Raw genomic sequence first — 22,518 nt, 5'->3', positions numbered from 1 at the left:
AAAGGGTCTGTTCCTGGTAAAGCACGAAGGAAGTGCTTAAACTGACTTTTGATTTTGCAACATCAGAATTCCTATATCTCATTTTAGCATTAGCATTTAGCAACATGAGAAAATGAGCAAGTAGTTTTCATAGACTATCAATGAACTCTTTTTTTACAAAAGTATTGGAAAATGTTGCTTTAGAGAACTATAGAACAGCTTGCAAACAAAAGTTGATTATATCCTGAATAGTATTGCTAATTATAAAAATAATGTTTATTATCTTGAAAATATTAGCAGTGATTGAAGTTACACTCCAACATGTTCAGCTGTTTAAAATACGTAGTCGCTCCAGACACATCTTCAGCGCGATATACCTAATTAAGTACTGAATTAAAGTGCCTATTTATCACATCCTAAAAGAGCTGTTTTCAGTGCATTTTCTTTCATCTTTCCTCTATTGGGCATTTATTGGTTTTGACTCATTCCAGCATATTATAGCTATCAACACCTGTGCCCATTTAGAATGAATTCCAGTACAAATCATAGTGAATTGAATAGACATCTCAAAGATGCATCTCAATTGTTGCAATATATTTAGAAACTCAAACAAGGAAACAAACAAATTCTGTAAAAGTGATTTAAATAACAAATAAGTTATCTTTATAAACAGCTTATCTCCTTGAGAACAAAGAATAAACAAGGCAACAAGAGCTGAGTTTTCTTCCATTATTAACTCAGATCACAATATGAATGGGTGAAATGTCAAGAATAATTGGAGAAAATGACAGTATAATCTTCAGCAAAAACATCTGATTTATTTAAATTGTTACTGTTTTTTTCTTAACCTTCCTATGCAAGGCAACATAGAATAACTTCTCATTTGGATCTATTTGGACATCTTCTACCTAAATTAATAAACCCTCTGCAATGCTATGAACCTTTTGTACACAGGCCAACATGCACAGGAACTCACTGTCCTTTGGCCGTAAGCACCTCAAAAAAGCAAGTGTTGGTGTTAACCTAAACAAACAGAACTTTCAAGTAGATTTCTGTAGGTTACCATGGTTTCTGTCCTGTAACAGGTACAGATCCATTCTGTGGTACATTTGTACCCTTCATTTCCTGCACCTCTGCCTTTGCCCACCTTCAAAAATGTGGCATTGAAACTGTTTAGAAATTAAATTGGCACTTGTTCAACCCTGCTGCATTATTACTCTGCCAGCTAGCCAAAAGTGGCCTCTAACAGGAATAAAACAGGATTAAGAATGAAGGGTAAAATCAAACCACTCCAGATGTCTCCTCTGGCTTCTAGTGGTATAACTGCATTGCTTTTAGAAATTTGGATGTGCTGAACCCTTTGGGGATGGATGAGTCCAAGAGTCTTTGGGTCTCTGCCAGAACCATTCTGAGTTTCTGCAGGAGGGCTGGGTTTACCTGACTGCAAGGCTCCAATATATTCCCACCATGGGAAACACCTTTGGTTCCCAAACACAAAGGTACTTTTGATATAGAACTGACCATTCAGCCTACTCTTTGAAAATGGATTTTGCAGGTAGTTTTCATCAACACAGCTTCCATGAAAAGTCATTTTCCTGGGATTATATCAAAACACTCTGGGGTAGGCTTGATATTAACCTCATCTATTTTGAGACAGTCAACTGTGCTGTTAAAAGTCTACATTGCTTATAAAGCCTCAGGTTAACAAAACCAAAACAATGTTCCCAAAATTATGGACTTACATCTCTTTTCACTCTCTGTTTACACTTTGCATCTCAGTCAGCTCAAATAACTCAATGTGTTAGAAATTTACTGCAGTATTTCAGCTACACAGTATTTCTCAGGAGTTCACAGTATATGAATGCATATATAAATGTAGATACTACAAATTATGTTTAGAAGCTTAATATTAATTATCTTGCAAGCAGGAGCACAATGCAGGACATTCAAACACCATGTTTCAAAGCACTGGCAGCTACTGCAAGGATGAGGAAGTAATTTTTCCACACAAGGCATTTCACAATTAGTTCAATGCCTTGTGGGTTCTGCCTTATCCTGAGTCAGCATTCCCCACAAGTTCTGACAAAATATGCCCGTGCTGTCTAAAATGTGCTAACCTGGACGCTTGTCAGAAAGGCTGCAGAGTCCTAACTGGATAATGGAGAGATTTGGTTTCCTTTCCTCTTAAATGGGACTCTTTCTTTTAAAAAACAAAGAAAGAAACAAAGGGAAAAAAAAAAAAAAACAAAAACACTGGAGAAGTATTACTATACAAAATTCCAGAAGTAATCATCCATTAATAGTGCTTGTATGGGTCCGTGCTGTGAGACTCTGGTATCCATTTGCCACTTGAATTATGCCAGAAAATCTCTGTGTTTATAGTTGAATAAATAAGGTGTAATAACAAAACAGTGAGAATCTGACTGTTAAAGAATTTAGGTTCACTAGGATTCTCACTGATACCACAGAATATGCTGACTTGGAAGGGACCCAGAAGGAGCATTGAGTCCAACTCTAAATGTTTGATCTAATCTTTGAACCTACAAACACAGCTGACCTCTCTCCCTCCAGATTTGGAATTTGGCCCAAAATTCATGTCAGAAACAGAATTAAAACTTTATTTTCTGAGTTTATGCTCACCTTCATACTGAGAAGAGAACCTTTCTAGTATGAAGAAACAACTACATATAGCTTAACTCTAGTCTCATGATCACAGAAAAAATCTGGAACGCAGTTCAAAGTAAACAAATGCATTTTCTGAGGATTGGAAAGAATCAAAGAGGGTCGCAGGACTCCAGTTTCCCCCTACCTTCATTTCTTCTTCTTGCCTCATCAGCCAGTGTGGCATTTATGCTTTCACGTGATGTAAGTGGGGCACTAGTCATGAAGCTGGGTGTCTTCCCCTTTGTCTCCCAGGTCAGAGGAGTAGTATTTGACTTCAGTGGGAAAAGCAGAGACGGGACACCTCATCAAATCACTTCAACCCCTTTATATACCCATGCTGTTGACAAGTGGGCTCTAAAACAATCATTCCCTGTAGCTTTCACAAGGCTCTCCATCACCAGTCATCCCTGATAGGAAAAGCAGACAGAATAGTAGTGCTGAGATGGTATGCTGTGAGAAAAGCATTCAACTTAAGCCTCACTCTTAGTGTCTACCCAGCATAAGAACAAATTCTTTATTCATCACAGACTCAGGAATTTCCCAAATGTACAGTACTGGACACATTTTTTGTTTTGAACAAATAATTAAACCAGGCTCAGGCAGGAGACAGACAACTTATTATAGTTAAGTAACAATACCAGTGCTCTGTTTCTTTTTCACATTTGCAGTTAGATGTGGCAGCATAGGTAGTATAACAAAGAAAAGCTTTTCCAGATGCATATGTAATCTCAGTAGAATTACTGAGTTTTCTCTTGCCTTGCTGCATGACCAGTCTAATAACTAGTATAAGTGAGGTAAGGCTCCCCTTCATTCCTGCTTTGTAAAACTCCTGTCAGCCTTTTTTCTGTTTATAATTATAAAGTGAATAGTTGGCAGCTATTAGTGGAAAGAAAGGGAGGTGCACTACTAAGTGGGAGAAGTAACATTTAAGGAATGATGACAAGGAAATTCACAGAAAAGTTACCAAGCAAATTGCCCATGGTATACTGATTATGGGGATGAACTATTTTTTAACTTTGGGATCAACTCTGTTTTCTGTTTATCTTTTTATTAACACAGACAACAGCTAACTAAACTTGCTGGATACTTGTTAACTTTGTGTCTCTCAGATGTGATTCGTGGGCAGCCTGCCCTTTTACCTACTGCCTACACAGAATTCTGGAAAAGATATCACTAGTTTTCATACAGCCTCATTCAACCTGGATAGTAAGGGAACATCACTAGAACTCTTTCACAAGATGGAAGGGAAATTATATATGCATTTAATTATTGGAGGGGTACTTTTAACAGATATTTTAAAAGTCTGAAGTCCTCCAAGATGATAGAAAAAATTAGAAATAATAGCAGATTGATATAATTTCAATTCACTGATGTTCTAGGTAAACATTGCACTACTTTGGGAAATACTTCTTTTATCATTACACACCACCTACTTAATCAGATAAAAGAGAAATAAAGACCATATGTCTTAGAAGGGGACAATCCTGTCAGTTCTGCTTCTCCCTTTCTCTCATTCTCTTCTTGCTCTTTCAAGTAATTTTAATAACTTACTCCATCAACACGATTTTCCTTTCCTATTCTTTAGCTCTGCAAGCTATGAGGACATAGACTCTGGTCCCGTTGGTAATATTATTATTAAATGTGTATCATTTGTTAAAATCGCAGTAAGTTTTAAAAGGTTTAAGGCTACTACAAAAAACATCGTCACCTCGATTGCAGCTTGGATCAGTGACTTAAGATTTTGTTTTCAACACAAAGCTTTTGGTGGGCATCTCCACCAGCCTACGTCTGCAGGGGGCTGATTCCTTTTGCATAACACTTTGTATATACAGCATTTCCGACCCAGTCTTTTCATTCCCCGAAGGATGAGGATCCGCGAGAAGAGCCGAGCCACCCCCTGTACTCCACCGCCTCCACCACCCGCACCCGCCCGAAGGGGTGGGCGGGCCCGACAAACCAGCGCTTCTGGCCAGCGCGCCGCGCCCCCAGCGCCCGCCGGGATTTGTAGTTCAGGAGGCGGGCGGCCGCGCCAGACGTGAGCAAACGGGGCGACCCCCGATAACTACATTACCCAGCGTGCCTTGCAGGCGCGGGCGGGCGGCGGGCGCGGGTGCGCGTTGCCGGGCAGTCAGCTGGGCGCGGAGCGGGCGCTCGGGAGGCGCGGGTGGTAAAGGCAGCGGCGTTCGGGGCTCGGTCGCTGGCTTAGGGGAGAAGGCGCCCGCTCCGCCATGGCCGAGACGATCGCGGACACCCGGCGGCTGATCAGCAAGCCGCAGAACCTCAACGACGCCTACGGGCCGCCCAGCAACTTCCTGGAGATCGACGTGGGCAACCCGCAGACAGTGGGGGTGGGCCGCGGCCGCTTCACCACCTACGAGATCCGCGTCAAGGTGAGGCAGCGCCGGCCCGGCTCGGCAGCCGCGGTGGCGGTGTCGGGCTCTCGTGTCGCCCGGGGCTGGCCGGGGGACGGTGACGGGCTCCCGCCGCCGTGTCCTTCAGGACCCGTGTCACGGCTGCTGCGGTGCGGGGCGCTGGGGGGTGGTGGCAGAGCCGCAGTGGTTTTAAAAGGTTCTCCATCCTCGGCCTGGGGTTGATAACCGTGTGACGGGCTCCTGGTAGCTAAGGGGATGCAGCTCGGTTCAGACAAGTGCTCTTTCGGCTCTGCGGTGTACAGCTTGTCCTCAGACTGAAATGTCGCTGTACTGTGAACAATTGCATGTGTGTCTCCAGGTAAATAGAGAGCAAACTCTCCGCTCCGCTCTCTGAGATGGAGTAATACGGGTGGATCTGCCCTGAGGGGGAGATCAGGAGGTCAGGATTCCAGCATCCTCAAAAAGTGAGGTAGAGAAGGTGTAAGTAAGTCTAATGGGCACACTCGCTAGATCAGAGCCAGATGAAGTGATGAGGTGCGTGTGTATGGGGGGGGCTTCCTGTTTTCTTTTGTACCTGAGATAAAATTGTAGTGCCTAATAAATAGGGCTGTTTCTCGCAATATGCTGCTGTCAAATACTTTGTAACACTAGAATCCTTCCTAGCTGGAAGGGTTGTGTTCAGTCACTTGCCCCAAAGGCTAGTAGTCTTGAGCTTGAGAAAAGCTATGTGAAGTCACTACTGTGTTCCCTGGCCTTTCTAGTTTCATAAACAGGGCCCAGAGGACAAAAAATGCAGTGTCTTGCCTGTGGCTGGTATGGCCTTGGGGCAGGGAACCCTTTTTGGTCTCCATTGCCAGAAAAAAAGAGGCTGGGTTGAGAAAGATGAATACTTACAGATGGTTTGTACTACAGTTTGCAGTTGAGTCTGCTACCTTGTGTAGCTTTACTCTGTTACAGCTGATTGAACCTGGTCAGTTGTTACAGTCAGTAATGAAGGGTGAAGCTTCACTGACACCCTGCACGCATTTTCTGCAGTATGAGTTCTTCACAGCAGGGAAGGATACAGCTGAGGGCTGCTGCCTTGATCACTAAAATTCACTAAACAAGACTTAACCTTGTGTGAATTTTCTGGTTTTAAAGGTCTAGGTCCCCAGCTTAGTGTAACCTTACTTAAAAAAACAAAATCAGCTGAAATCTAAAGCTACTAGGGAAGATACTTCTTTATTTCTAATGCTTCTAAATCGTGTTCGGTAGCTATTTCTGTGTTTCAGGTTGTGTCAGTAGGGCAGGAAGAATAAGCCAACATGCCCGTAGCCCATGTTTGGCATCTGTGTGAGGTCAAACTAGAACTTGCAGATTTGTGGTGCATTGCACTGCCCTTATCAGAACCCTAGCAATCCACTTAGGAAGAAAGATGTAATTCTACCTTGCTGGAAAGTATTTGCACCTTAAGTTCCTGATGACGTTTCTTTCCATGAGACTAAGCATTTGGAATGGCTGGATACAGGGAAGATGATCCAAAAAGGACTTGGCCATGATATGGCCTTGGGAATTAGGTCAAATTTCCTGTGATTAAAAAATAACGCTTTTTTTAAATACTCAGCTGAAGTTCTTCTTCAGAAAGGGAAGCAGAAAAATAGGTTTTGAGACAGGTTAGTCTTAGCCCACCTGCTGTTTGGGGTAGAAAATTTTGGATTCCTGTTGTAATGAAGACCAAGAATGATTTGAACAAATGTATGCTGTGATAGTACTGTGACCTTCCTCTGTTCTTCCTCCCAGACTGACTACTATGTAAACGTTGCATCCTCCACCCTCCTTGCTTGCATCTGTACATTCTGGTATACAGGACTGTCTCTTCGATCATTCCATTTCCAGTTGTGCACTGCTCTACACATGGTTCATAGACACCATCAACTGTAAAACTGAGTTTTATGTCTCTGTGTGCTGGAAGGTTACAGAGCAGGTAATACAAGTCATGCAGAATTATGTTTACTGTCTAAACTTGTATCAATTAACTGCTTCTCAGCAGAACACGGACCATGTTGCTAATACACAAATTTCAGCACAGAGAAATAATTCAAGCATGAATTGCTGTGGTATTGTATTCGTGAAAGGTAGGCCTAGTCCCATAAGCTGCATGTTGGAGTGTGGCTGACAGTGGTCACCAGCAGGCCTCTGTGGTTTGACAACTGCCTATGGTCACAGAAAATAAGAAAGTAGCAGCTGAAATTGCAGTTTCCCCCAGCAGTGCTGGTGGTAGCGGCAGAGCAAACCTGAGAAGATGGTGTGAGTTACCTGTATCATATCTGGAGAGCCATGTCTTCAAGTAACACCAACAGTAAAATGTTAAGTGTGCAGAAATGGATGGCTTAACTGCTGCCAAATTCTGGTGAAAGCTAAAGGACAGTAGCCTCATGTTACAGCTGGAGATCATTCTAAGCCAGAAACATCAGAGAGGATGCTGAAATTCAAGTTTGTGTTGAGACAATTACACTTGTACCATTGTCATGGTGTTTACAGACTCTGTGATTCTATCTTTGTCTGAATCTCAAAGCTTCACTTTTGGGATTTTTTGGGAAAACTGAGCTTGCTAGCAGACTCTTGAACTGATATCCAATAAAAATGTGTCTGAAATACTGCAGAGTTTACCCAAAGCTTTTATTGGCAAGCTTTCTACTGGTACTGCAGTCGAAGCATATCTGTTGTCTGGAAAGCAGCAAGTGGAAAAACTTCATTCTTCAGTTCTTGTAATGCTGTACTCATCAAGTTCTGGTGGAAGTCGGGAAGCCTGATGGGGAACTCTAAAGTTTTGGGTAGGCTGCTCAGCAGTACACTACTGTATAAGCAAGGCAATAGTGTTCTGGAACTTAGGAAGGTTTAGGAAGGAAAGCGAGTGTCTCTGTGCAGGGTGGCTGTGTGTTGGTGCTTTGACAAGCATTTAAGGAGTCTTGAGGGGAGTGCTGCAAGTAGACCCTGTGCAGCACTTCTAGCCAGACAGCTTACCTCACAGATGGACCATCGGCCAAAGTATTGACTTTCTGAGCCTGAGTCTGTGCATTAAATAAGAGTCTGTTCTTGGCAAGCTGGACAAGGTGATGATAGAAAGCTTTCCACTGGTAGCAACCACTGTAAGGCACACAATGTGGCTGTGTGCCACCACAGTGCAGCCTAGCAATGAAAGTCAAATAACTTATTCAAAAATAAGTGATAGAAAATGCCACCCTGCTGTGCTAAAATAGCAAATTTGCGTGGGTCATGTTTTTGACAGGGTACTTGAGAATTTGCTTTCCATCAGCAGCATCAGGCAGTGTATTTGTACCATTCTGAGATGTCCTTTGTGTGTGAAGGCTTAGAGTGAGCTAGACTGGGAATAATGCAGTAGGGTATAAAGCTGTAAGTGCTTCATCTAGTGAAATAAAACTTGATAAAGTACTTATCTTTTCTGAAGGTATCTAGATGATCACAGTATGGTGATTGTACAGCATTTAAAACTATCATAGTCAACTAGACTGCCTGCTAAAGGAATACAGTAAACTACTTAGTTGCATTCCTTACCTCTTGAGGAAAAATGTGAACCAAAAGTCAAGTTCTCAGTGTAAATACCCCTGCATGCTGTTTCTCATAAATCTTTATTGGCTCTTCTCTTCTTATTGTTAAACCTTTTCAGGGTGGGCTTGTTCAAGTCAACACTCTTGAATGAGAGCATGGGAATATCTGTTACTATTTATGGACTAAAAGGCAGTTCTCTCTCTGAATTCCAGGAAGCAAACAGAACAAATTAGAATTATCATATTAGCGTCCTACAGCATGAATTTAGTTCTGAGTCCAGTTCCAGGTATCATTTGTCTTCTACTGTAGTTGAGACATAGTTTTCTTGATAAGTGGGTCAAAAGGAAGGTCTTTGCTCAAGCAGATACTGTGCAATAGCTTCAGTTGTTAAATCCTTTAAGGAGACAAGACTTAAGCTTTACAAGCTGACTCTGATCCAGTGACTAGTGTCACACGTCACAGCCATACACCCATTGTAAAGGCAGTGCCATAGGAGATAAGCACTTTGGTTAGAATACTGTCAACAAAGCATATGGGTATCCAGGAGCTTGCTACATTTTGGGAAATATCCCTTTGGCAACCCTGAGAACAGCTCAGTTAGAGCATGGTGCTAAATAACACCAGGCTTGTGGATTCGATCCCCGTATGGGCTGTTCACTTAACAGTTGGACTTTGTGATCCTTGTGGATCCCTCTGAATTCCTTGATATCCATTGAATATCAGAATATTCAGTGACCTGGAAATAAACTGTTAACACTATTTCATCTTTTTTTTTGTTTCTGTAGAAGTAAAAGTGACTTCTGTGCTACCTGTTTTGGTTGGACTTGTCACCTAGACTGAAAGATTAAATCATCTGTTTATGGTTAGTGAGAACTTGCAGAGAAGTCATTGATACTCAGACTGACAGTTAGAAGTATAATAAAATACCTGTGACCGGAGCTATTAGTCCAAGTAGTTAAAGAATTCTGTTTTTGTCAAACCAAAGCAAAACTAAAAACCTTTGTCATCTTAGCACTCCTCTTTAATGCTCAATGGCCTCTTGCCTCTAATCAGTATTATTAAATTTGACACTAAGGTATACCTTAGCTTTTTGGTATTCCATAGTGCAGTTACTTGTCTTGAAGTGTGGAAAGAGAATGTCTTGCTGTGCTTCCATTGTGAATTGTGATGGTTTGGTGGTACCAGTGCTCTTTGGGGCACCAGTCAGGTTTCCTTTATCTTCTGCAGAAAGATTTCTGTAGACCTGCAGAAGTGCTCAACTGTGTAGGTCAGTGAGGGGAAGGAAATGAATACACAGGCTGTGAAGTGCCTACAGTATTAAGAATAGTGTTGGTTTCAAGGGATTGGTGAAGTTTATCTGAGTACTGCTGAACTCGAGTTGCTTTTGGAATTCCTGTTCTCCCCTTAACCAATTTTTTCCAAACCTAGTTTGGATACAATATTTACATTTCAGTGTGTTTATAGTGGTCTGACTTGTGATTAACTGATCGAAGTCTGACTGCTGTGATCAGACAGAAAATTAACTGAAAGTGAAACTTCCTCAGAATGCACTTGTCTTGTGCCATGTTTTGGAAAGTGGTGCTCTTGAACATGTTTTTGAAATGTTTTGTCCTTGAACAGTTCCAAATGTCCTGTCCTTCATGTCTGGCAGGGTTTGAAGCTGCAGATTCTTCCCCCACCACAAAAAGAATCAAATCTACCCTTCCTGTAGTTGACTTCAGCATTGTACTGTTTAATAGTTGAAGCTTGAAGTTGAAGTTGAAGCTGAAGCAGTGGTGGAGTCATGACTAAACAGTGACTCAGTGGGGATGTGTTTATGAATGCATAATCAGCAGTAATTCTCTATTTCTCTACTACTACAAATCTTGCATAACACTGCAATAACTGCTCTAACTGTAGTAAATTATGCTTTTAAAACCCATTCTAGACACCATACTAACTGCTACCAGTTAGGTATTTTCAGACCCCTCTGCAAAGAATAAAAATGCAATGATTCAGGTGACCATTTTTCTGTTCTACAGCCTGGGTACTGCACCCTCACAAACATTAACTGTTCCTTCAAGCAGTAATTCAGGAAAGGATAACTGGAAGGCTAAGAATTTCCAAGGCCACTGACTATGGAGACAGAGAAGTAGAATGGCTTGGATGAAAGAAACTTCCAAAGCAAGGAAAGCGTTTTTTTTCTTGAGAAGCTGTTTTTTTCTGTAAAAGTTTGTAATTAAACTAGGTTCAGGAGGCTGGTCCAAAGGTACTGAACTAGTTTGGCATTGATATTTATTACTGTGTAAATAAAGGCATCAAGTCTCTGAATAGTGCTTCTTACTAGTATGTTAGTTTAACTGGTGACTTGCACTCATTTTAGTGCATACAGTGCAGGCCTTGATTGTCATGTTTTAAGATTGCACTCTACTCTACAGTGCAAAACAGACCAAATCAAATGGAACAATGACTAATCTTTGTAGGACAGATGGCTGTGATCCAGGTAGGCATGTGATGCCAGGGAGTTTTGATATGTGCTTATTTTTAGATGGCTTGCTGAAAAAGTGTCAGCTTGAACTTTAGAGCAGTTCAGTCTCTGCTGCTTTTCATCTGGGGAAATAAATGATGCAGCAGAGGTTTTCTAACAGTAAGGGAAGTATTTTATTTAAAGTTTTTTCACTTGTTAAGGCAATGCCAGTTGCACTACTGGAGGCTGTTTTAACAAGTACATAATCCAAACACCCTGTGAAGCTGTAGCACTGAATGAAGGGTCTGAAGTTGCTATTGTTGCTGTAACTTCTAACATAAAAAGGATAGAGAAGCCCTAACCTTCTAGTCAAGGTATAAAAACAGGTGTTTTACCAGCTGAACACAGGTTCATGAAATGTTCCTTCTGTAGTTATTTCTTGAGAATCCAAATCAAAATCTGTGTTATGCCCCAGAAGGTTCTCCCATATGACAACATAGTTTGTGTTTGCCACAAAGCCTATTTGAAAGAATAACTATAAGCTAGTGTATAGAAGCTTTACTCTAAGAGCCAGAAGAAAATTAAGCTACATATTAAATTATATAAAGCCACCTCTAAACCTGGAAATAAAGCTTTAGAGATTTTTTCTATGGGCTTATGATGTAGTACCCTCTAAGTGATAAGTACATGCTGCAGATTAATGAACAGGAGTTGGAAGCCTTTCTATAGCTTTTAGTGGCTACTTAAGAGTGTTGCATTACTGCTCCAGTAAAACTGGAAATATGAAGAGAAATTTTTGCTACTTAGTAGGCCCACTTTTAAACTAGTTAACTTACTGCTTTTTTCCTTGCATATTTGAAGTATAGGGATGCTAGGCAGTCTCTAGCTCACAAAGCATATCAAAAATTTAGTTTTTGATAAAAAATTAGCAGCTGCAGCAATTCACTGAAATTTTTTATCACCATTTGACTGTAGCTGATGGATGTCAGTAATGGTGCTAAAGCATTAACTTAATGTGATCCCTTTTCAGTCATTCCTAACGAGAAATGAGTAAGAACATTACAGTAGGTCAAATCAGAGCCATATGACTGTTATACCTTGAATTGTGTAAAAGTAGCAGTCCCTTCTCTTTCAAATGAATATTTGTTATTTCACAGGAGGCTTTGACTTGCTAATCCTGATCTAGTTACTAGTTCTGTCTGGATGTTGTAAAAGTCTTTGTCCAAATGTGTCCTCAAAGCAGGCTCCAGTTTTATCTTTTGCTTCTGAGCATGGAGCTTGAAGAATAAAGAGCCACAAAACAATCTCTTTTTCTTGACTCACCCCGTGTAGAGTATTTTGACCGTGGCACACCATAATTCAGCTGTTTATGATGTTGCTGAACTTGTTCAGGTGATGATAGATACTTTTTTGGCAAAAATACAGGCATCCCTGTGCACATTTTTCAGAGAGCACCTCTGGACTCAAAGCACTGGATTTGGCAAAGGTTATGATAGTCTCAGTTCTGTTAAGATTTCACCTTAGTCTTTAAGGTAGAAAACATTCTGGCTCCATAGCTCCAGAACTGCAGAGTGGGACTCAAAAGTTCTTGGTATAATTTAAGTCAGCACTGTTTAAAACTTTCATGGTCAGATTCTTCAGTGTTCTCTTAACTTTATATTTTTTTTTAATATGACATACCTTCAGTAGATCTGAACACCAAGTGGTGGGAAGGAGAGATAGAACCCTGTTTTAATGAAAAGGACTGAAATTTAGAAAAATAACAATTTCTAGTGTGACATTTTGAAGTGGGGAAAGAAGCTTTCCTTCAGTAATATATCCAGCAAAAATCTAAACTTCTAGAAACTGAAGCTTAAAGGATGTTTTCTTTCTTTCTTTCTTTTTATAATTGTAGGAAATTGAGAGGGAGCTGCGTATGTTGAGTCGGGAAGGAAACAAGCCACTGGCAAGGTTTCTGCAATAACAGCAGACTGCTGGAGCCAGTTTCTTGTACTAAAGGACAGCAGGCTCTTATGTTAAGAAAATCATAATACTATTTTTTATCTACCCTGAATGCTACTTACTGTGATGCCCCAGAGCTCCCTTTGACTGTAAATGCAGTCGAAGGGTGTAGGTTCTTGACAAAGATTACACCTTGCATGAGACAGTCAAGATGGTTGTATTTAGCTTCTGAGAGTCAAAGCCTCGAACTTTTATCAAAAGGGAGCTGTGTGCTTTCTTGCACTCTATTTTAATGGAAATAGAGTTTTGTCAAGGCTACCATAACCTACTAGCAAAGATGACATCAAAGTAGGTGCTGTGGAAACAGTGCAGCTTTATTCTTAGTCTTTTAGGAGTGGGAGACACAGGTGAGTGTTATGGTGGCAGATGAAGAAATTTTACAAATCCAAACTCAAACTATGCTGAACAGCAACATCTGGGGAGTTTGCTATTGTAGGGATGGACTGGGCTGCAGTGTCGTACAATCTTGTGGAGTGTCAGCATGTTCTTTGAAGGAACGCAAATGCTATTTGCATTTGATTTATGTCTGGAAATAAATATTTAGAAGCAAGTCTGACTATTTGCAAGACGTTTTCCACTCAGTGGATAAGCTAGTCTAAAAGCTAAGACTTAAAAATACTTAGAATTATTATATTTGTTTAAACTAGTTACAAACTAATAAATTACTGCAGTTTCCCACCTGCATTTAAGGTAATTTGTTTACTGGAATGGCTGGATTGGATGACTGTATCTGAATCTGAATGGACTAGTACTCAAACTATTTGCATTCTGCTTGAGAAATTCTCTTCACTTGCATACAGAAACAGTTTTACAGCTTCTAACTGGGCGTAGCTTGGGGAGTGACTGTGTTAAGAGCTGGAAGACTGTTACCTGGTTATCTAAGCTACTGTCTTAGGACTCTCATTTGCTTCTGAGGTGAACCAGGAATCTCCTGAAATTAGAGTCCAACTCAAAGTTGAATATGGTGTGGTGACTTAAATGAAGCTGAAGAAAAATGCTTACTGTGAACACAGATTTTGCACAAATTCTGCTAGCAAGGAACCACTGCTTCCCGTTTCTAGTTTGTTGAGCACTAGCCAAATAACTGTAGAAACTTGTTTGGCATCTGAGTGGAGAAATGCGGGAGTGACTTAAGGATCTGAGTTTGTCACCTGTTGTTTAATTATGTAATGTAACTTGGCATCAGTTTTGGCAATATTTATTCTGGTGTACTGGCTGGCCATTAACTGCCCCAGCAGAATACAGGCTGTTTGATAGTTGTCAGAGAAAGCCTAATGGTGTCTACATACAGTTTAAGAAAGAGACAGCGCTACACAAAATCTGTCTTGACTTAGTATCTTTCTATGGCTTAGGATTTTGAGCTGTGTGAGACTTCTGCAGAACTGGTTTGTTTGTCCTTCTGCAACAATGCTTTATCTGCAATTCTGACTAGTGACTTTCAGTTGTCTAATGTCTTGGTGATGCATAATCCTTTCAGGCTGAGGGCTTGAATTCAAACTGCTAAGCAGCATGATTTTGGACTAGGAAGATGTTGAATTTTTTTTTCCCAATAAATGGTATAATTATTACACCGCTGAAGAAAGATTTGCTGCAGAAATTATGCTGAAATTATCACAAGAATGAGCTGTGCTCCAAGGGCTGTTCCAAACTGGGTCATGAGTTTTGTGATAGTAGACTCAGCAGGCCAGAAAGTTGACATCATAATGCTGAATGAGCATGGGCAGAAATGCTTGTAAAAATGAAACTAGCCTGACTTCAAGTTTTGTACTCTTTTGTACTCTTATCTCTGTTCTAGCAGACAACCAAAGCACTGGCAGCACTGGTGGCACCTTAGTGACTGAACAAGGATAACTCAACATAAAATGTCAAGGAGAGAATAATATTTTTTATATAATATTGAATAATATTTTTGATAGCCTGCATGGTCTTGAAATGAAAATTTAATAGAATTTGATAAATGACAATTTAATAGAAAATTAAAAGTTTCTGTTGACTCTTCAGGATTGTCTCATTCTACCAAATTCTTGTCCAATGAAAGCCCATGCTTCAGGAGGTGTCTGACTTGCCTAATGAAAACTGGCTGTCCATGGGAGATGGAGGCAGTAGGGCGTGCAGAAGCACATCCTACTGAAGGAAAGGGTGGTCTGGTTAAACAGGGCAATAATCCTTAGTGACAAAGGCCCATACAGTAACTTCAGATGTGAATATAGCCTGAATTAAAAATAGGGACCTGAGATGTAAATAGGTTAAGCAGTATAAAACGGTACTCTCAAATTGCATTTTTAAGTGGATCCTTCCTAACAGGTGCTTACCTTAGGAACACTGTTCTATCAGTACTTACAGAGTAAGGAGAATTGCTGCAGTTTCTGGGTTTAAAGAAACATGAGGTTTAGAAATTGATCTCAGTAGATAGCTCTAGCTCATATCCAGACCAAAGGACAGTGAACATGTGCTTTGTTTTAGAATATAGTTGTCACGTTGTGACTTGCAAGACACTTGATTTAGTCAATGCCTTTTGGCATACTTTTCAATTTGAATATTTACAGTACTTATGATCAAAATTTGAGAAGGTTTTTCAACTCACAAGGAGAGCAAAGAACTCGGTCCTTTTCTCCAACTTGCTTGCTGGGCTAGGATGTCAAAAGTTCAAAAGGGAATGTAGAAGGTAAAGTGAGCTCAATTGGCACTTCTACTCCCACATTGTACTTGTAAGCCTGATACGTTGTTTAGAGATTAACTTTACAGACTTCATGCCTAGAAGCATGAAAAGAGTTCCTGAAGACCTGGGAATTTATGTTTTTTTAGCTGCTTTTATCCAGTTCTAATCCCTCTTTTAGTCACCTGAGAGGAGAAATAAATATTTTCTGCAGGTGAGAACCTATGTTAAATACTTTTAAGGACTTTCTACCTGAGACACTGGCAAAGAGTTGACATTATAATGTGTAATGGTGCACTTGATTAAAAAAATAATAGCTGAAATCAGAGGAAAATAATCCAGTGCTTAACTTCTGGGAATCTCCTTCATGCACTCAGGAGAACCTGGCTATATTCACTCTTGAGTAGAGTATTCTTACCATCAAGACAAGAGTGTTTATTTATAAAGCCTGACTTCTGACATAAGCCTTAAATGCAATTTTATTATCAGTCGCTAGCACAATCAACAATATTTTACCTGGGAAAGAGAACTTGAATGCTTTTAAACATTTAGCTATAAGATATCATAGCAAAAAATATTGTTCTATATTTTATCTCTTGTAAATTATGAACTAACTTGAATAATGTGAAAGTACACAACTAACTTATCAAGTACTTTTGTGTGACAGCCAGTACTGGCTGGCAGCAGTACAATGACCTATAGTCATGGACCTGCCTAGTGCAGGAAAATATTTCTGCAATTAAACTTGTTTTGAGCAGCCAAAAGTATTCCCTAGTGGCACTTAAGCATAACGTGCTACAGATTATATTGTACAGGGGTATCCACTCAAACAGTGACGAAATCCTGAGTTAGGTGGCCTACAGGATAAAAACCAAAACAAAAAATAAAAGGCAGTAGCTGAGAATGACTACTGTGCATCTGCCATCAGGAGAGCTGAAGGTACCTGTAGTCCCAAGTGAACATCAGCTTCCTAGGGTGCTTCTCGAGAGTCTTCTTTAAAAGTATAGAAAGACTGTTAGTGAATTTGCAGTCTGACAGCAGTAGGCATTATTCTGTGACTTCTGGTTGTATATGGTAAAAAGTAGGCTCATGTTGTTACTTTTAGGATGTCATAACTCCTAGAAACAATTTTGTAATGCTCTAGCCAGGATGTCATTAGGAGAGGACTCTCTAAGCGTCTGCTTTTAAAATAATGTTCAAGTTGGATTGCAAAAGTGGGATAACACTGCACCCCAAGAATGAACAGAGGTAATGCAGGCTGTCACACAGTTAGTATAAGGACTTGTAGAAGGATGCCTGTGTATTTAGCATGGTCTTGTGCAGCAGTATAACCTTACTGCCATGTGATGGCCCTCTCAAGGGTGTTAAGTTCGGTTGCTGCCTCCTAGCCTTGTTCAGTAAAGCTCTCCATAATCATGCTCTGCTTGATTTAACTCTGTAGTCAAACAGTCTGATCTCCTCAGCACTGAATGTTGTAATGAATCTCAGCCTTGTTGGCTTCTTTGGAGCTACCAAGATTTGGCAGCTTGTGCTGTCAAATCTTCATTAGTCCTGGATGGATTCACTGTAAGACATATAGGTTTTGCTTCTGAAGATGTTGGAGGCCATGTTGTATCAGGGAGTAGGAAAATACAGGAAATTTAGTTAATGTCCTATGCTGATACTTGAAACATTCCTTGAAAGCAGTAAGAGAAACTTGTGTGGAATAAGACTTTCTTCCCACTTCCTTTCCCACCTCCAATTTTGTATATATTGGAAATCTGGCATCTGAGACAGTAAGAATAGCAAATGCTTCTGCAACCTTAGAAACATCTCAAGTGGCCCGGAAATCAGATATTCTGCTTGGTGATACGATGACAAAATACCAATAATTGGGTTACCATACAAATGAGGCTCATAGCTATGCAGTTCGAGGCACAGCTTACTCATGTAAGAGTAGATAAGTAGTAGATAAGGCTTAGAGCCTTATCTCTATTTCTCTACCTTGAGTGGTTCTCAGTTCTGCTGTTGTTGCTTAAATGAAACTAATGTGTAACTTAACAGCTTGGTTCTTGCTTCTGCTTGTCAAAACTTCTAATCTGTCTAATCAATAGCTTGTGTTCTTGTTTTCAGACAAATCTACCTATCTTCAAACTGAAAGAATCTACAGTCAGAAGAAGATATAGTGACTTTGAATGGCTAAGGAATGAACTAGAAAGAGAAAGCAAGGTGAGTAAAGTGAAAAGTGAATACAAGTCTTCGTAGATATACAAAGAGTCATGATGCTGAAATGTTTTCATTATGTTATAAAGCATGTATCATATAAAGCAAATACTGTGGTTGAAAATGCCCAGCAATAAACCAGTGTGTCAGTCTCTTTATCAGGCCTCAGTGCTGCAATGATAGAGGCTTTTTGTTTTAATAGTTTTGAGTTAATTCAGAGATAAACTACTTGATTTCAGCTTACCTGTTTGGGCGGGTACTGTTCTTCTCTCCTCATGTTTTATTACTTCACTGGGAATGTGACTGGTGAGTTGGGTCTTCTAGGAGGAAGAGGCAGATGAACTCGCTTACAGGCTGCACTTAATGACATTTCTGTAAATCTTTCAGGTTGTGGTACCACCTCTACCAGGAAAAGCTCTTCTCCGTCAGCTCCCCTTCCGAGGAGATGATGGTATATTTGATGATTCCTTTATAGAGGAAAGGAAGCAGGCTCTTGAACAATTCATAAACAAGTAAGTGTTGTATCTGGTTATTTAGAGGCAAACCTGGAGCTCAGCCCTGGAAAATTGAGTTGAAGCTATTAGTCCTCCTAAGGATGGTAACTGCAGTAGGTTCAGAACTTTCATGTAATGTTGCAGTAGGATGTACTAACATTACTCATCCCATATTTAATTTGGATATTTTAGTGCTTACCTGAACAGCTGAAATGACTGTTAGTGTTGTTAATTTATGCAAATTGCTACTAAAATGGTAGTGGTGAAAATAATTCTACTTTATTATTTCTGGAAAGGTATCTTCTAACTGGGTGAACAGTAGAGCTTACAGCAGTTGACTTTGATTGAAGATGTGAGGTATTACCAGTTTGTGTAGTGATGCATATTTTCGCTAATCATCCTGAGAATCTTTCTGAAGATTCTGAAGTAAAAGTGCTACTTGAGGTATGCACACACAATTTGAAATAGACACTTTGGATTTTGTCCCTGCCTTTCAAAGGATGAACAGAAATTATAGTAACAAAGTCTTATGATTCTTTTTCCACTATCTGACACTGCTAACCACTGTCTGTACACTGACTGACCTGAATAGCTGGTTTAATCTCTTTAACAGTGTGGATCCAAACAGTGGGTAAGGAGTGCTATCAGTTAACCAGCTCTTCTGGTCCCTAGAGTCAATGCTGTTCAGACCAACTGGATTTGGGACTGCTCCATCAGGGAGTTCAAGCCTGTTAGTATCTCTGGCATTCTAATCTTGTTCAATAGTAATGCTGTTTAACAGGAACAGAGGATGATGCCTGTGAGTTATGCCAGAACTTAGGAAAATGTACTTGTTAGTTACTGTTAGTTCAGACATGTGTCTTGGAGTTGCAATTGACAAGTTCACTATAACTGTCTGTCCTGTACAAGTAAGTGTGACCATAAGAAATCTTTAAAATTTTTCTTCACATAGTTGCTTCTTAACTCATTTTAGAAGTATTGCTGATGGTTCTGAACAGGTTAAATGCTTCAGGCTGCTCTTTTTGCTGTTCAAAGACAAGTGGAATAAACTTCCAAGGCATCCAAGCTTTATCCATGCTCATTTTGAACTCTATCTTAAATGGAGAAAAAGTGCACCTACTCGAAGTTTTGTTTGCTGAGTCTAGAAATATGCATGGAAGAGGGCTGTTGGTGTTCTGAAACAGCTGATGTGAAACAGTCACCTGACTCTCTGAGAAACTCCGTATAGCTGAGAGAAATGGAATGGCAAATTTATCAGTACCCATTTTTAAGTCCTACTGAAAGTAATAAATTGATTTTGTGGAAGTGTTAAACTACTTGGTTAATTTTTCCTCCTTTGAAACATAAAAGGAGATTAATGTAGATATTGATGTAGTGGCAGAGTTGAGTATATCTGGAATAAGGCTTTCCAGGCACAAATCATAGCAATTTAATTCATCAGTGAATTCTAATGACATGACCAACTCATTAAGTAAATATTACTAAAGTTTTGAACCATGTAGAAGCTTTAAAGCTTCTGCCAAGTACTCTGGGCACTAGAGAACTTAGACCTGAAGGTCCTTTGCACAGTACATTCACATTATTGCATAATCAAAGCTGAACTTTGCTTCTGGAATTTAAGAGTCCCTCGGATAACTGATACCACTGGAACAAAAAAAAATCTTGGTGCACTGATGCTAGTTCTTAATATTTTGTGAGTGTGAGATGGATGTTGTTGAGAAGCTTTGTCCCTCTAGATGTAAAATCTGAATCACAGTGCTGCTTGAGTCAGCTGTCTTGGGCCAGTTTGTTGGCACCACCATCAATACTACATACAGTGACATTCACAAGGGTGTTAGGTCTCAACATTCTTGTCTGCTTCAACCTGACTTTGAGATACATGAAAATTCTTGAAGTAGCAGCTGCTATGTGTAAGGATCACCTTGGTGAAAAATATAGGGGGAAAGCCAATGCAGAGTGAGGTATCCCTGTGAAACCAAGAGCTGACTCAGATCAGATCTAGTCTTGCAATTCAGCCACCAATTTTCAAGCCTTCCTGAAAGGAAGAAGTTTGCTGCTTCCTCATTCCCTCCTGTTTATCTTTTCCTTGAAGTTAACACCAGTAACATCATTCTGATGGGGTAAGAAACTCAAAGTAGTTACTGTAGGCTGTCATCCTTGTGAACTAGTACTTGAGACTGCTGGCCTTTTACTAGAACCTGGCAAGATGGGTGTGTTCTATAACTGCACTTGAAGTAATCAATCAATACTAAATAGGAGAGCTCAGCTTCCTCAGTGGAGGTCACCCTCAATGATGTCAGTAGTGACAAGTGAGTATGTTCTGTGGTGAAATAAACACTAATAGATAAATTTGGAGAAGATGCACAGAAGTGCTTGGCAGTGGTGCTGAGCCATTGGAGTTGAATATGTATTGCATCTGTTCAACCAGATGCCTTCCATTATGGGTAGAAATGTTCTGACAGATACAGAGTCCACAAGGCTTACACAAGCTGCCTTGGGACAATGGGAGACTTTCTCTCCTAAAGGATGAAGTCTGTCTTGATTGACCAAACTGGATGTAGTTTTTTTCAAATCAAACTGCATTAGGTATTAGTGTCCATAAATTATGAACTTCCAGGTATCTGATTCTTTTGGATTTTTACCTATGCAGGAATATGCATGGTATTTTAAAGGTTCAAGTGCAATACTTTGTGATTTTCTTCCAAGTTTATGAGTGTCTCCTAATTCAATTTCAGCTCCTTTACTGTTAAAAGGATGGTTTTTCAGCTTAAATTAAATCTACAGTAGAGATGCTGGTGTCCCCTAGAACAGGCAAACTCTATCTCCTGTGTTTGCAAGCTACCACGTGTGCAATGAGCAGAAGGGCCAGTACCCCTTGGCTGTGTGCAGTGGTGCCCATACAAGCCAGGACACTGACCCCAGGGAGTCTGTGTCTGGAGCAGTGTCTGAGCCTTCAGAAAGCCTTCACACCCCCTGCTGGAGCCAGGCTTCAGCTCTGCTGAGACGAGCTGCTGCTCAGTGACACAACTGAGGGGATAAATGGGCTTTAGAAGGGTGCCCCATGGCAAATACATTAAGATCTTTTTTAAAAAAAAGGTCCTCTTTCCTTTCTTAGCTCTAGATTTCCTAATACTAGAATGAGCACTTACATGAATAGTCCCATCAGTTGCAGGTAAAAAATGATTTAACATGCTTCCAAGGGATCAGAGGTAGCTCAAGGTTTCTATGGATTAACTTCACCTGAAGAAGTGTGATAAGTCTTGCTGCTAGACATGCTAGAATGCTAGACAGCATTCTAGTTGCCAGCAGTGAAGTGAAAGTGGGATCTATGCAGAGCAATAGGTTATTGGTACAAAATCTTGACCTGCAGGATAGCTACATTTAGGCTCAATTGGTCCACACTAATGCTTGGTTTTTTTTTTCTCTCCAGGGTTGCAGGCCACCCACTGGCACAGAATGAGCGTTGTCTTCACATGTTCTTACAAGATGAAGTAATAGATAAAAACTACACACCATCCAAAATAAGACATACTTGAATTTTAACAGCATCTCCTCACATATTAGTGGTTCTTATGCTTGGTTTTAAGGGGTTGTAGTTTGTCTTAGCATGCTGAGGATGAACAGGCACGAAGTCTCCACTAATACCAGTACACTGCTTGGTCTTTGCATATGCTTTATAGCATTTAAGAACTCACTTGTCTTCTAGCTAAATCCCTCTGAATCCTTGATTTGAGAGTATTACACTATGAAACCATCCACCCCTTGCAATGTCTCACAAACCTTTCCACTATTATTTGCAATGACTTAACAATGTTTACTGACTTGGCCTTACTTGAACTTTCACAACTGTAGTGTCACGTGTTCACTTGTATTTGACTAAACTGCTATGCTGTTTCTGAGGTAGTCACCTGTCTGAATGTCTGTAGAAAGACTGCTTTATATCTGATATCCTGTATGAGAAACACTTATGCAATTGTCTTCAAGCTTGTAAAACACTTTATACTGAAGTAATGAGGGAATTATCTTTATATTCTGTAAGAGGAAAAAATTGAATTTATATACTAAAGTAACTTGTCTAAAGTTTTGAAATAAAAGTGAAAATTCACTTCAAATGTTTTGTCACTCTTGACCTTGAGTGTGGAGTGTCTCATGCTT

At 40.1% G+C, this 22,518-nt stretch overlaps 1 protein-coding gene across 1 annotated transcript; it reads left to right on the top strand.

Moving 5' to 3' along the window:
- The first annotated feature begins 4,741 nt into the window (after positions 1-4,741).
- On the top strand, positions 4,742-22,475 carry SNX3 (sorting nexin 3). The gene is made up of 4 exons (XM_058835137.1): positions 4,742-5,033; positions 17,780-17,875; positions 18,257-18,381; positions 21,794-22,475. The coding sequence occupies exons 1-4, from the start codon at positions 4,872-4,874 to the stop codon at positions 21,897-21,899; spliced, it is 489 nt and encodes a 162-aa protein (XP_058691120.1). The 5' UTR covers positions 4,742-4,871; the 3' UTR covers positions 21,900-22,475.
- The last annotated feature ends 43 nt before the right edge of the window (positions 22,476-22,518 follow it).

Source organism: Poecile atricapillus, chromosome 3 (assembly GCF_030490865.1).
Source record: "Poecile atricapillus isolate bPoeAtr1 chromosome 3, bPoeAtr1.hap1, whole genome shotgun sequence".
Classification (NCBI taxonomy): domain Eukaryota; kingdom Metazoa; phylum Chordata; class Aves; order Passeriformes; family Paridae; genus Poecile; species Poecile atricapillus.
Note: the sequence above shows the minus strand (reverse complement) of the source record. Positions and strands in the feature narration are given on the sequence as shown.

Bases quoted from the DNA above. Each gene is read 5' to 3' on its own strand.
- SNX3 (XM_058835137.1), top strand. From the start codon at position 4,872: ATGGCCGAGACGATCGCGGACACCCGGCGGCTGATCAGCAAGCCGCAG. The intron at 5,034-17,779 runs GTGAGGCAGCGC...TCTTGTTTTCAG, and splicing joins CCTACGAGATCCGCGTCAAG to ACAAATCTACCTATCTTCAA. The intron at 18,382-21,793 runs GTAAGTGTTGTA...TTTTCTCTCCAG, and splicing joins CTTGAACAATTCATAAACAA to GGTTGCAGGCCACCCACTGG.